The following is a 15441-nucleotide window of genomic DNA, read 5'->3' as shown; positions in this document are numbered from 1 at the left end:
TTGTTTTCGCATGTATTAAATTTAGATTTATTATCGACGAAGTGTGTACTAACCATACGTGTTAGCAATGTTTGCACTGTGTCTTCATATTATTAGTATTGTGTGTGCTCTAGCTGGCAAATAGCCACATTACTAATGTTAAGGGATAGTCTTTCTCTAGTAGGTACAGAGCATTTAAATTAAATAGTTTTAATGCAAACTGGCGTATTTAAAGGTACCGGAACTATTAATTACACATACTAGACGGTGTGTTTGAACATTCTGAAAACTTTCGTATGTTTAACTATAATTATGTTTTTAATCATAAATAATAGCGGCCCGCGCCATCTTTCACGAAATACCTTCGATCGGAAAGGTAATTTTATGATTAATTTTCTACAAAGGCAATTTATTAATTTTCATTCTATAACTGTAAACATTTCCATTGCGATACCAAAGTAAACTGGGAGTCACAACGTACATAATATTATGTAATACTTATGTGTATTTGTTGATTCAAAATTTTCAATAGTCTTTTAAGAAATTAAACAGCATCAAAAAGCTTTTCTATTTAGTACGAGTCATGAAACAACGTGACCAACGTTATCTAGGACGCGATGCAAGTATGAGATTATGGTCTTTTCTATTTATCACTATTTCTGCATCGCATTTTCTAAATTTGTGGAAACAATTATCGATTAGGCTGAACGCAAGGAAAAATATGTCTGCTAAACAAACGAGAACAAGCTATACCTACTACGATTATAAGGCACAGCCTTCACCTCGTTTAAACCTTTGTACTTCTATGCAACAGCGTTATTTTAATTTATGAAAACTCATTTTCATTAACTGCCTAGTGAGATCACTATGAACAATATAAATGTAGCCTTGATCGAAATGACTATTTTATATCTGGTCTTATATACACTTGTTTCAGCGTCCTATTTGTAAACATGTTTTTGTGCCGCATTTACGCTTTGTTTACTATAATCGTGTAGCTCAGTTGGATCCGATGAAAAGAAACGCGTTGCATCGAGAAAAACATAATGTTGAACATTTTAGAAAACAGTTCGCGATTCAACCTTAATATTTGTATTCAGACATTTATTTAATATACAGGTGTTTAGAGCCTAGCAATGTATGACGAAGTGGCTAGGAATTTGCATTTACGACGCGACGTGCACTATTGGCAAAATGTAAAGTTCTTCAATATCGCAATGGTGTAAATATGAGGTTGTTTTTGGAATCGTAATTCTGCTCATTACCTACCGCCGATATAGCGGCGATCGATTTATCGTTAGCACGCAAGGCTACAATATCAACGTAAATAAACTATGGAATTCATTTCAACTTTGTGTTGTAATGAATCCTAATTATGTTCGTATTGTCCCTAACGGTTCTATACCAGCGATATCTTTAAATCGAACACATTCTATTTGTATGCGTTGTGATGATTAATTCCAATGAGATAAATATGCCATGGGGGTCGTCGTAGAATGGATGGGATAGTTGTCACTGGTCACACTTGTGTAATCAATTGTAATTATTACTGTGCCATTACTTACGTAATTATTTATTTAGTAATCTATGCTATTTTTAAAATACGTATCTTATTTTGTAATCTACATATATTTTATAAAACTTTTGAAAACGCATACCTATTTGTTGACATAACATAAAATTTTAATTATATTATTTAAAAATTTTGTACTGTTTTAGAGCAACGTTTGGACGCCGCAATCACAAGAAGCACACAGTCAGTGGGTGAACGTAGACGCCGGTCCGCAGACGATGGCCATTCGCACCAGTTTTATCAACAAACAATACATGGTAAATGCTCTTATTTATATGTGACATTGAAACGACCATTCTAGAATTTTCCATCAGATGACGGAGAATTCATGACTAGTAAAAATGGATAAACCAAGATATTATTTTACGTGGAAATATGCTATGACCACTCATTGTTTTTAATTGTTCTTCAGGAACCTCCGGGGTGAGCCGCAGACCGGCTTTGTTTGATATCTTCAAATCGCGTCCGCGCGGCGCTGATTCTAAGAAGCAACCGAGTTTCATGCAACAAGTTAAAAATGCTATGCAGGTATGAATGTTATGAGATCCTATTAACGAACCATGCTATGAGATCCTATCTTAATATTATAAATGTGAAAGTAACTCTATCTGTCTATCTCTTCTTCACGCATCAACCACTGAACCGATTTGGATGGAATTTGGTAGAGCTTAGGACCGTGGAGGACATAAAGATAGGTTTCAACCCAGAAATACCTCGGCAACTATGCGGGTTTTTCTTTGTCTACTGACTACTGGCAACTAAAAGGTCGTACTAAATTAAATATTTAATGTATGTATTTTCAGAATATGACAAAAGCGAAAGAGCCCATTAAAACGGATACAAAACAAGATTTGACGAAGCCGGATGGTGCTGCAAGTTCGACTACTGCTTCGACGAGCAAAGTTAAGGATGGATCTGCGCATCCGCACCCTGGTAGTGACACTAAGGTATTTTAATTTATGTTTCAATTAATTGGCCAAAATTAGTCTCATTTTTATGAAATTTAGCATAAAAAGGGGGTATATATATACATATTTGATACTAAAAAAAGTAAGGTCCATGGTTAAATGATCTTTCATCTGCCTTACTATGATCTTGGAGGATGAAAATAATATATAAGATAGACCTTCCTTGTGTAGAGAAAATAATGATGTATGTAATATCGCGATTCGTGAAGTGAATGCTCTAAAATATGTACGAGAAGGCGATCCACTGGGTATATGGGTATATAATGCATAAATAAGGCTTTCTAGCTGTAAGCGGAACGCTATGAACCTTGCTGTATTATGAAAATAAATTAGGTGGCGAGGACGGCAAATAATAGTTATTTGAAGTTAGTTCGTTTTTAAGGTTGTGAATTATTATTGAAAATACAAATAATTCACAGTGCATTCATAAAAGTATCGTATATGCAAGGAATGTAGGGATGTGTACCTAATTAATTAATCAAATCTTATTACAAATAACAATTTAATAAGACTTGCTTCAGAAATGTGCTGAAAATATATTTGATCATATTTTATTTGAAACATATTTTAAGAAGTTGGACATATGGTTTTCTTTTCTTTTAAAATTACAATACTATTTTCGAATTCATAGCCATGCGCATGCCAATACGTATTTTGTTTAAAATAACGCCATCTCTTGAAATTCATGAAAACTTACAGTAAAAAAAACTATAATTTCAAAATGTATAAATTTCACGAAAGTGGAAATGAACTGAAATGAATTTATTCGCAAGAAAAGTGGTAATTCATTGGAATTAATACCAAATCCATAATGAGATGCAAAATTTGCTTACATATGGTATTTATGTGTATTTTTTTACTTTTGATTAAGGATAACAGGCGTACATAATTAATTTGTAGAAATAATAATATGTAATATAAAGTATGTTAATTAGAAATAACCTTTTGACCATTGACCGCCTCCTTGGTACAGTGGTTGGCGCTTGAGCGTATAACCGATTCCCGGTGGAGACGAAGAAAAAAAAAATGTCTCGGTCTGGCAGGACACAGAAGGCTGATCACCTACTTGTCCCTAAAGAAAATCGATCAGTGAAACAGATGTATGAATAATGCATCTGCCCCTTACCCCACTACGGGGACACGGGACTTCACAACAAATCAGCAAAATAGAAATAAAGTACATATGTTCTTGAACCTATGGAGACAATTCCCCTCTTTATTTATGAATGACTCAACTACCAACTCTATTCGCTCAAAACGGGTTTATTATGCTTTTACTATTTTATTTAAACTCAATATATTTCCATACAGTACTACCACACAATCACCGTGCCGAGCAATCGTAGGCCGAGCGCCATCAACAAAGTGATGGATCTGTTCCGAGGACGGGCTTCCATACCGGGACAGCCAGCTGAGGTCACGGAGAAACGGCAGAGGGTGAGTTTAGAGATTAATCTGTTTATATTATAGATATATGTTATGTTATCTTATTATGGCAAGAGATGTCGAGGACATCAACAAATCCGCCAAATGGTAAAAATTTCGCCAAGACAGGAAACAAACGTTAGTTACGTTTGCCAAAGCGGAGGAGGATGCTGGAGGAGGCTCGAAAAGGCAAAATTAGGATGTCTCAAAACTCCGTATGAAAAAATATCTATTAAAGTTATTATAAATATCCATGAGCACTTTTTGATAGGCAAAACAAAATATAATTATTTTGTTTATATATACATTATATTTTATAAAAAATACGTCTCTGGTTATCAGATCGGTGATGGTCAAGCCCCCTCGGTCTTAATTAATGAATCTCAGATTTACTTATTATGATGAAGTCGGTTAAAAATATTACATCTTAGTATTACGCCAAGTTCCATAGTATAATAATCTGCGGTTTTATGAAAAGTCTGTGTTTTGGTAGTAAGTCTCTATGATTTCATTATTTTAAGTGACATAAATTAAAATTAAGCGACATCAATTTTTTGTATAAATAATTTGCATGCTGTTAATAAGGGCTGAAGTGCTGAACATGCTGGAAAACTGAATTTTTAACATCTCTGTATACCATGTTTTTTGGCAAATAAATAAATTTGAATTTAGACCCGTGCGTGATACTTAATCAGTACGAGTTCCTCAAAAATTAAGTAAATTGTAAACCATAAAGTTATGCTACACACAGTACCCCAGAGGGTTTATATCCTGCTCTTCCGACATTTCTATAGCGCGATTTGGAACAGGACTGCTGCCATCTGTTTCGGTAATGTAATTTATTTGACACCCCTCCGTATAAAATTCTGGAACATAACAAATATTCTGTAAAAATTGCACAATAAATGCAATAAAATTATATTTAATTTATTCATGCGCTAAATGAACCGCCCAAACTTTAATTAAAGCTGTTTTAAGCCTGTATACATGTTGTTTGAAACAAGACCTTTGGTGTCATTTTCGATTCAGCGCCATCTATAATTGCCCCCTCTAAATTATTTTGTAAGCTTCAAACATTGTTTTCCTGAAAGTTTTTCTACCTCGCAGCCTCGTAGCGTGAGTTACAAAGGAATAACGCCATCTATTGAATAATATAAATTATTTTTTAAGGTTCAGGCAGGAAGAACCATTGTTTTTTATTTCTCATAGTATATATATATTTTTCTTTATGGTTGACTGGAGCTGCGCTCCGCGGTTTCACCCGCGTGACTCCGCTCCAGCCTTCCTCGATAAATGGGCTATCTAACACCGAAATAATTTTTCAAATCGGACCGGTAGTTCCTGAGATTAGCGTGTTCAAACAAACAAACAACCAAACTCTTCAGCTTTATAATTTTTGGTATAGATTAAATAGAAAGTGTATTAATTTTATGTTATAGTTGTTGCCTGCAGCTTTGTCTGCGTAGTCAAAATAAATTTTCATAGGTATGAAATGTTTCACAGCGTCAAAAAGTATCCTATGTTCCCTTTATCCTCCTTACTTTTTCCAGTCATAAACTTTATTGCTTTATACTTACCATAATCATTACGACGGGAAAGAAAGTTAAACATATTTTGGCAATTATAATATTAGTAAGGATATAATAGGTAGAAGGTAAGGGTAACAGCTTCCATGCTAATGGATAACATGGAAGCTACTCTTACCTTCGTCGAGCTGGAGCCTACGTAACTCCTCCTTACTAACTCCAAACACAAAAATCATACTATTTAATAATTCCTTTGCAAAGTAAAAGAAAGACAAATTTACATAAACACTTGCATTAATTTCGTGGTACATATGTTATGGTACCTACCTTGTACCTACTTTGCAGTTTACAACTGTTACATCATTTTGACTATAAAATTGTAGATAAAATTTGTTTGTTTTAATATTAATGAATTAATTGTGTCAATACGGCTAATCAATATGTCCTATTAAAGTAAACATGATTGTTCATTGTACTAGCTAAACCAGGCCAAGCTTCGGCTTTGCTAATTCATAATAATTAAGAGCATAGATTGAAACTCCGTTTCCGCAGGCTCTTCGGATTGAAAATTATATATAACATACATTCAGTACAAAAGTACACTCTATTGTAGTTCAGATTTGGATAAAGATCGTGTGTGCCGACCACACGTGCTAGAACTGAAACTTCTTTGGCAAAAATCTTCGCCTTACTCCAGACGTGATGGTATTGCCATGACGCGACTTTTTTGGGTTGGTTACCTCAGAATTTCGACTGAGTGAACCGATTTTCATGATTATGGCTTAATTTGAAAGCAAATGCCTTCCGGTTTGTCCCATTTAAACTTTGTTTAGTTCAGACAACTTGAAAGTGATTAAGGTTTTGTTAAAAATCTTTATTTATTTACAGGGTCTGCGTTGATCTTATTATTACTCCTAATTCCGTTAGTGTTTGTTATGTCAACAGGTTTAATGAACCAACCATTGATCATCTATCTATCTTGACCAAGACGTACGCGACGTAGAAGCCAGTAGAGAAGTTTAAATATCTAGGCAGTACTTGTGACCTTCAAACCGAAATAAATGCTCGTATTAACGCCGCATCGGCTGCTTTTGGCAAACTAAGACGAAAAGTTTTTTGTTCTCACAATCGAAAAGCAACAAAGGTCTCGGTCTACAGGTCTATAGTCCTACCCAACCTACAATACGCATCGGAGACTTGGGGTCTTTACCGTAAACAAATTCGCATGCTTGATCGCTTTCATTTGCAATGCCTAGGGGATATATTAGGCTTCAAATGGACTGATCAGATCGGAAATACGAAATTACTTCGTCGCACTAACACCTTTGGCATAGAAACATTCCTGATGAAACGACAGCTGCGATGGTGTGGCCATGTTTTCCGGATACCTGAAAAAAGAGTAGCCAAGCGCATATTCTATTGTGAGCTACAAGGAGGCAAGCGAAAACATGGTGGTCAACTCCTTCGGATACAAGGATGTGCTAAAGCGGCACATGAAAAATGTGGGATCGATTCTTTCAGATGTTTATCTTGGCTAATGATCGATCTAAATGGAGAAACCTTTTTAAACAAAACATAAACGGTTTTGAGGAGATACGTTGCAGAGAGCTGGACGCAAAACGCGATGAGCTCAAGGCCCGACCACCTGCGGCAATTAATTATAATTATTGCGGTGGTGTTTTGACGTGCCCCAAATGTGACCGCACATTTCTAGCCAAAATTGGCTACATCAGCCATTTGCGAGCGCATGAAAGGGCATTACTGATCCGCCATGTTGACAATAGATAGCAGTCGCCGTAGCCGAAATCGACAAGGAGTGATTATTGTTATGATTACCTGCATCCAATTCTAAACCTTAAGTTAATGTTAATTAGAAGACTAACGTACTCAAAATTAATTATGATTGTGTTTATAACCTTTTTTAGGGTTCCGTACCTCAAAAGGAAAAAACGGAACCCTTATAGGATCACTTTGTTGTCCGTCTGTCCGTCCGTCCGTCCGTCTGTCAAGACCCTTTTTCTCAGGAACGCGTGGAGGTATGAAGCTGAAATTTATATCAATTACTCAGGTCTACTGTCCCTTGAAGCTGTGAAAAAATCAAACTTCTAAGCCAACGCAATCAAAAGATACAGCCGTTTATGCCGCAAATTTTCGACACTTGCAAGGGAATCAAAGCCTACAGGGTGCTTCCCGTGAACTCAGAATCTTGAAATTTGGTACGAAGCAACGTCTTATAGCATAGATAAAGGAAAAATTACGAAAACCATAAATTTTTAGTTACATCACATAATATATTTTACGGAACCCTCGGTGCGCGAGTCCGACTCGCACTTGGCCGGTTTTTTTCATTTATAGGCACAAGATGACTATGTAAAAGTTTAAAATTATTGACCTAAGACGAATTAGTAAACCTCGTAATTAATCGATTTCAGAGATGGTTTATCGTGGCATATAATCCGCTACTATGGATACGCACTAATAATTTTTCGTAGATTATTATCTTCTTAATCACAAACCCAACCTTATATACTATAATCGTCATCACTTGAAGTTTCAGTGTTAAGAACGTGGTATAATGAGAACAATTCGACGGGAATTTAAGAATATTTGAGTTGTTCATTTTCCACGGGACTTGACTTAGTTGATGATTAGATATTGCTCAGAGTGTGTATTTTATATGTCCCCCAATCCCGTAGGCTTTCAGCTTTCAAGTTATAACAACACTGAACAGCTACAACTATATTATTACCACGTTTTAGTGTAACGTAAATGGATTAGGACAAAGCAGTTATGTGCGTTTAAAATATAAATCAAATTTCGTAATGCTACAAATGGAAATTTTAGGAAAATACATAATTATTGGCCAAGTCATATTCGTTCAACGTTTATTTTAAATTAACTTTAAGGTACGTAATTAAGTAACAGCGGCTTTATACCGACGTTAACTGTGTCCACAAGATTAATTGCTATTGCGCTTCTCTCAACAAGCTGTGAAAAGTCAAAGTTGAGAGTTTCAAACTTTCGTTAAATGGAGAAGATTGACACGAATTCAAGGCCACTGATAAAAAGCAAAAGGTCTTGTGCGAGGAATTAGCTAAATAAACATTGTGAGCAAATGTGATGTTTATTTAGCATACAAAGAGTTTTCACTCTTTGTATGCTAAGTGATTTTTGACTAGCTTTTATGAAACCCATGATAACAATAGGATGTATATATAGAATAATAATATGTTTTGAATCCCTGAAAAATGTGCGACGTTTTGAATCGGATCCTTTGTGTTTTCGGCGGCCGATAATAGATTTCCATATACGATTTTTTTTATCTATCAGTCTCGTTCTTGTCTCGTTTTATAAAAATAAATGACTGATAATACTCAGGGCAAATTGTAAACAAAGGACCAAAGTATGTTTCATAATGTGTTGAAATCGAGGGCTTCAAATTATCTGTCGTGAAAAATGTACTGGCGCGATAGCTAATCGAGGAAAATTCTGTGTGTGAAATCGTGTGATTTGTGTATAAGTTAGTTTATTTCAGTAGTCGTTTTGTAAAATACAGTCCATGAAACTTCGGGTAGTTTAGCATTGTGTGTCGTTAAAAAGAAACATGTCCATCTGTGTTGCAGTATACGACACTCGTTTATTGCCCAATACACGGTAATAGTTCAAACAAAGTAATATTATGATCATGTTCGTATGTCTCCTACGTGTCTGGGGCCATTGCTCATCATTTGCATATATAAATACATACCTACTTTTCATTTGCCGTTTCCTTTAGTTTTTCATGAAAAAAAAAATGTCTGCAGTCTCAAGTGACCTTGTTAAGAAATGTCTGTTTTTGTTTATTCCCTTCCCTTTGATTATATTATGTAAACATCTTGCATTCTAATACATATTTCTCTCAAATACATATTATTTCTCTCTAGATTCCCAGTGAATGCACTATCTGACTCTTCATCATCATCATCATCATCAGCCCATATATGTTCCCACTGCTGGGACACGGGCCTCCTATGAGGCCTCATCTGACTCTTAGGGTTCTGCTTTACATTTATAGATAATAGTCCGGGATACATCGCCCATTTTTGCAAGTGATTACTATCAACTATCAAGCTAATTTTTCGTGAGTAGCTTTATTTTGATGAGATGCCCAATAATTTAATGTACGAAACTCTCGATTGTGGTAGCTTACAGAGGTAACAAGGATAAAAATTTTTGATTTGACGGTTCTCAAATATTTATTACGCAATTTGTAGGACAATATGTCTGTTGAATTATATAAGTATTAAATAAGTGAAAATAAAAAAATCAGCTGGTTAGTAATCATTTATGATGACTTCGTTATCGATACACATTGGAAAGGGGGACTCTTTGATCAAACCATAGATTTTGTAGGACAAATATTTTTTCGAATAATTTAGATAATTATCTTGAGATTGAACAAAAAAAAAAACATTCAGTTAGTAATTAATATTTGAGAACCATCAAATCAAAATATTTTATCCTTGTTTCCTCTGGTAGCTACCACAATCGAGAGTTTTGTATATGAAATTATTGGGCATCTCATCAAAATAAAGCTACTCACGAAAAATTAGCTTGATAGTAATCACTTGCAAAAATGGGCGATGTATCCCGGACTATAACTAGCGGTCCGCCCCGGCTTCGCCCGTGGTACATATTTACGTTTTCTCTACATAAGAACCATCCTCGTACTTCAAGGAATATAATAAAAAAAGAATTATCTAAATCGGTTCAGCCGTTCTCGAGTTATGCGCTTACCAACACATTTTGCGATTCATTTTTATATACCTATATAAAAGAAGATTGTAATCTTTGTTTGTTTTTCATATACTGTATTACATAGGAATACGGTATATGAATAAAATGGTAGGAAAACAATTGAATATTTACTCAGTGGCTTAATTAACTACATAACACAATTGTCACCGCAATTATGTCAAGATCGTAGAGAAACTCAGAAACTCCAATCGACATGTAAACGTTCAAAGACTTAGTCACAGACTATAAATCTAAACTAAAAGTAATGAAATGTGAAATAAACTATTATTTTTATTTTGTTTCGCAAGTCGGTCTTCATGAAACATCGGGTAATTTTTAGTGCACGATGGCGATGACATCACAATGATATTGTCAAAAGTGGGTACGTGTTGTGACACTCGATTTCGGGCCGATAGGTACATGGAGCATTATGTCGAACAGTCTGATAAGAGCCTCTTGGCTTCCCTATTCCGTTGCGGAACCACTGTTAAGGAAATCGGGCATGTACGCTCCAGCGTTGCATAACAAAAGAACGTCTCGTGACAATTGTGTTATCGCTCAGTGTTTTAAGAGATGCCTCCGCGATCTAACATCGCCGTATTCACGAGAACGCGTGAGTTTTATCGCTAATCGTGGTGACATCTCGGAGAGCATGTTTTAAGTGTGCGTGTGGGATATGGCCAATTACTTTCGATGGAAGAAGGGCAAAAGGGATGACGACTTGTTCGTGACTGAGAAGCCGCGCAGTCGATCTCTCGATCCTCGTTCGTTGGAATTAAGTGGTATCCGGCTTGTCGCACAAAATTATCACCAAAATCAACCTAATCAACAGGTAACGATTTAATTATGTTATGCTCTTCGTTACTTCATTCACAAGTTGACAACATTATGATTTGAATATTTCGTAGTGATGTATATCCGTATAACCACAGTATAACGTTTTGCGAATTTGTTTATTGTCCTCTTATGTCTGTCGGCTGTCGCTAACAGACTTTATCCTGTGTGTTTATGATTTTAAGAAAGATGACGGCATCGCGATTCGCAATATGTTTACCTATTACCTATTCACACTATAAATGATTTACGTGAATATTATCCTGGTGTTAAAATCGTAATAATGTGTGTTAGATACTTTGTATAATGAATAGAGAGCCTTGGAGTAGCAACAAAATAATGAGTACATTAATTGAATATGTACCTGCCTTTTCTTTTACGAGTACCATAATTGAAATACAATCACGGTTTGTTGTGATAAGTAAGTACTGATACGGAAAGTTTGTGATAAAATGTATGGTCACTTGCGCGTGTTTATTGTTATTGTTATCGAGTGATTGGTGTAAATTCTATAGTTAGCAGTTGTGGTGTAAGTAATGAAATACGCGACCTCCTTCATGCGAAGGACATTTTCAACAGCTGCTTAGTTTCGCGATATTAATTTCCCTCACTCATTTAATAATAATTTCAATAAAACTAATATTTTTTACACCAATAATCAATTACATATGTATTTTAACTCAGTGCAAAAAGTTACATAAAATTAATTATTTTTCTTTCCCTTTGCGATGTCATTTAAATTTCTAAGGTTTCCTTTTCACAGTTTAATTATTCTACTATGAACTGTGATACATATCATGCCACTTTATTTGATAAAGAAACAATATGTTCTAGTTTCATAAAATATAAATTAATATGAAACTATAAATCAACTTATATCACGAGTAAAAACAATGAAAATGATAATTATTATTTGTTGGATACAAAAGCGGAAAATTTAGGAGTCAATCATGAATTGATGAATGCTTCGATTCGTCAATAGTGGAGTAAATTACTTTTGGTTCTTCTTTTTGATTATATAAAAATAAAAAAAAATATTAAAATTTACTTTTAACAAATCTAAACCTATAGTCATACTAATATAATATTATAGACGTGAAAGTTTGTAAGTATGTATGGATCGATGGATGGGTGGATGTTTTTTTTTAAATTATAGGACGGATTTATATGAAACTTTACAGTAATATAGGATATATCAGAATAACACATGAGAAATACTTGATTTTGCACTCCGGTTAGACCGCGGGTGAACCCGCGCGGCACAGCTAGTATATTATAGATCTCGTTCAAAACACTTGTTAAAATTTCTAAACGGATGCTAAGGGACACTGCAGCTGTTATCAGGACGTCCCCTTTATCGTGATGGATTAATATTTACATCATCGTCGTGTACGAAAATTGACTACGAGAACAACATAGCTCTGTCTGATATGTCGGTCTTTGTTTTATGTAAGGCTGTTGGACTTGGAAGTTACCATTTTTAAATAATTGATTGTGTACGCAATGAGATTTTTATTTTTCTGAAATTTTAAATGGCATAATAGTCGCTTTCTTTTGTCCTGAATAACATGAGATAATATGATGTTAATTATCGGAATTCTCCTTTTCATAGAAATATTAGTATAACATAAGTGTAATACTAAAAAAGGCGTGTGTAGGTACTGTGTTGCAAATGTTAAATGTCACTTCAGAAAATTCTGGACCCAGTGATTCGGAAAAAGTAGTTGGCTTCTTATTGCATTAACTTCGCTATTAAGGACTCTATTTCACGACTGAAAACCTGTAGGTAATATGAGTAGCTTCAAATGTATTATGTTTATTTAATTGTGATTGTGAAATTATAATGTTTATCACATTTGATCAAAATCATACGCAATTTAAGTGAATGAAATACTGTTATCGATATCGAAATGATAAAGTTATTTTATGAATATAAATTTTAATTTCACATAGCAATTATGCAATGTAAAGTTTAACATTGAAAATGTTAATAAAAAAACTACTTACACACTTTTTATCGATAACAATAAAAAAAGATATAAGTAATGGCCTCGTGTCCTCAAATGTGTACTTGTGGATACAAGTAATGTCTTATTTTTTGACGTTAATATTCATTTTTAGTGTAAGTAATATTATAATATATATAAAAAAATCAAGTTTGTCTACTTAATTATTTAAATTATAGCCAATTTATTAACACAACATAAAATAAACTCAGACAATTCACAATACATGCTAATTGTTATATGTTTGTATTTTTAGTGGTTAGAGATTGAAATAATCTTTTTTTTTTATCAATTTTATAGTATGTTTAGGTATACGTATATTTGGAACGATATGGATGCTTAAATTCGTAATACCAAAAGTCTTAATCTTAAACGAAAATATCAAGTTCATTTTACTCGGATAATCTGTAATACCTACTTTAGTTAGAATTGAGAGCGCGAAACGCGATAGGATAACTGTAGACTATTTTTTTCTATAAATAACTTTGGATTTTTTGGGAAGTTAGTACCCGTAATGGCACACATACATACATTACGCGTAACTGTTGAAGAATGTATTAAAGTCTGATTAACTGTATGCCATTTTCTTTCAATACATTGCGAGATAAGAACAAATGAAGTCTATCACCTTTCTTCATTTCGATGACACGAATATCATAGCGATAAATATTTACCAACAACTCGATGCATGATAATATACGTTATAGTTATGTAATTTAATTGACTTTCATATTTCGATGTGATACAGTATACAAACATAGGTACAGCTCAGCTCTATATAATTTGTTCTCGCCTGAATCTCGCCTACTTCAGGCTACGTTTTCAAGTGCAACAATGCATAGGTGGCCATTCTAACACAATAGTCGTCCTAGTATGTATTAAGTACACTTTGTTAATGGGTTAGATACACTCATTGTTAGACCTTCGACAGTTATTAGCATACTGTCACGTTTCGTTTCATTAAATGATTAGGTGGCGGAGATATGATTGCAAGTGCGTATGTGGCTTATACAATTTGTTCCTACAAAACTGTTAACTGGCAAGGAATGATGGTAGGTTAGGTATTGAATACGATCTGTGCATGTGAAGATCGATGAAAATGGTCTTTTGTAATGTGTTATTTGTAATAAAACCGTTATCTAATTATCTTAACAGTCAAAGCAGAAGCGGATTCTACTAAAAAATAGAATACATACATCGAATAAGCGCTTAACTCATGTTATTTTTTTCACGAACAACGAGCTCTACATTATTAATCCCTCGAGCTTTGCCTGTAATGTTTTATCAACAATCGTTTATTTATATTAGTACCGACGAAGATTAAAGAGTGGATTAATTAAAAATATATATTTCCCTTGTGACAATAATGTTCCAGAAAGAGAGCTTCAATTATCAATATTGAATTTGGAGTGAGTTCAATAAATAATAATTTATGCATCAATTTATGTATTGATCGAGAGGGTTTGCCAATTAATGAGCCACAGAAAACTTTGATTTACATTTATATAATGTGAAGTCAAATGAGATGAATTAATATGAATAAATTTTACGCATCATGGTTTAATTGATGTGAAGTATGGTTAAACAAACGGGGTGAGAGAAATATATTCTAAAATTAGTTTTTGTAGGAAACTACATTGGCGAACTATTTATAGGTATTTTATTATGTTTTATAATTATGCCACCTTGATTTAAATTTATACATTCACGCTTGTATTAGGAGGGATACAAAATGTGAGTTATACAGAAACAACTAATGGCGATGTGATTTGAATTGAGGTGGTCTCTCAATGTCGGTAAAATTGATAAAGTTAGCTCTAAAGTAGTATCTCTTCAATCGATCTTCACTTTTATTGCTTGCGCAGTTCTCGTACAATCGGTGTTTGAGCAGCAGTAGAAAACGTCTTTATTAGTTTCTCAAAGTTATATTGCAAAGGCCTTTACTCTTTAGGATGGTCGATCTATAGATAATACATCTAGTGTTATAAAAAACATCGATCGAATCGATCGAAACGATGTAAGACTTTATTGTAATGTGTTAAAGCCTGAAATTGTTTGCGGGTGATATAAACTCGAAAGGGTCTATCTATAGCATAATTATTTGGATTTTGTAAAATTTATGAGAAAGCACGGAGAGTACACAAATGGAGACGAAAGAAATAAAGACGAAAGATGCAAACAGTTGTGAAAGCGTAAGAGCTACTGTAAATTATAGTATACTAGGTTTCCGCCCTCGGCTTCACCCGCGCAGTCAAAGAAAAATCCGCATAGTTCCCGTTCCCGTGGGATTTCTGGGATTGCGTCATTTTCCCGGGATATCAAGTAGCCTATGTCCTTTCTCGGGTACCTATCAA

General features: G+C 34.3%; 1 protein-coding gene and 1 long non-coding RNA gene across 4 annotated transcripts in view; one reads left to right on the top strand and one right to left on the bottom strand.

The window, feature by feature from the left end:
* LOC149491334 (uncharacterized) overlaps window positions 1–15441 on the bottom strand; it is a 423150-nt gene that overhangs the window by 287694 nt on the left and 120015 nt on the right. The gene's annotated exons all lie outside the window — the stretch shown is intronic.
* LOC149491336 (uncharacterized) overlaps window positions 1–15441 on the top strand; it is a 72682-nt gene that overhangs the window by 12964 nt on the left and 44277 nt on the right. For all 3 annotated transcript variants that reach the window (XM_089715187.1, XM_089715177.1, XM_089715167.1), the window contains exons 4-7: window positions 1699–1809; window positions 1965–2080; window positions 2356–2499; window positions 3832–3957. In XM_089715187.1, coding sequence (XP_089571313.1) covers window positions 1699–1809; window positions 1965–2080; window positions 2356–2499; window positions 3832–3957 — 497 coding nt within the window. The remainder of the gene's footprint in view (window positions 1–1698; window positions 1810–1964; window positions 2081–2355; window positions 2500–3831; window positions 3958–15441) is intronic.

Source organism: Colias philodice, chromosome 1 (genome assembly GCF_061535455.1).
Source record: "Colias philodice isolate Cphi_HAF_F1 chromosome 1, ilColPhil1 Martin Lab GWU primary, whole genome shotgun sequence".
Lineage (NCBI taxonomy): Eukaryota > Metazoa > Arthropoda > Insecta > Lepidoptera > Pieridae > Colias > Colias philodice.
Note: the sequence above shows the minus strand (reverse complement) of the source record. Positions and strands in the feature narration are given on the sequence as shown.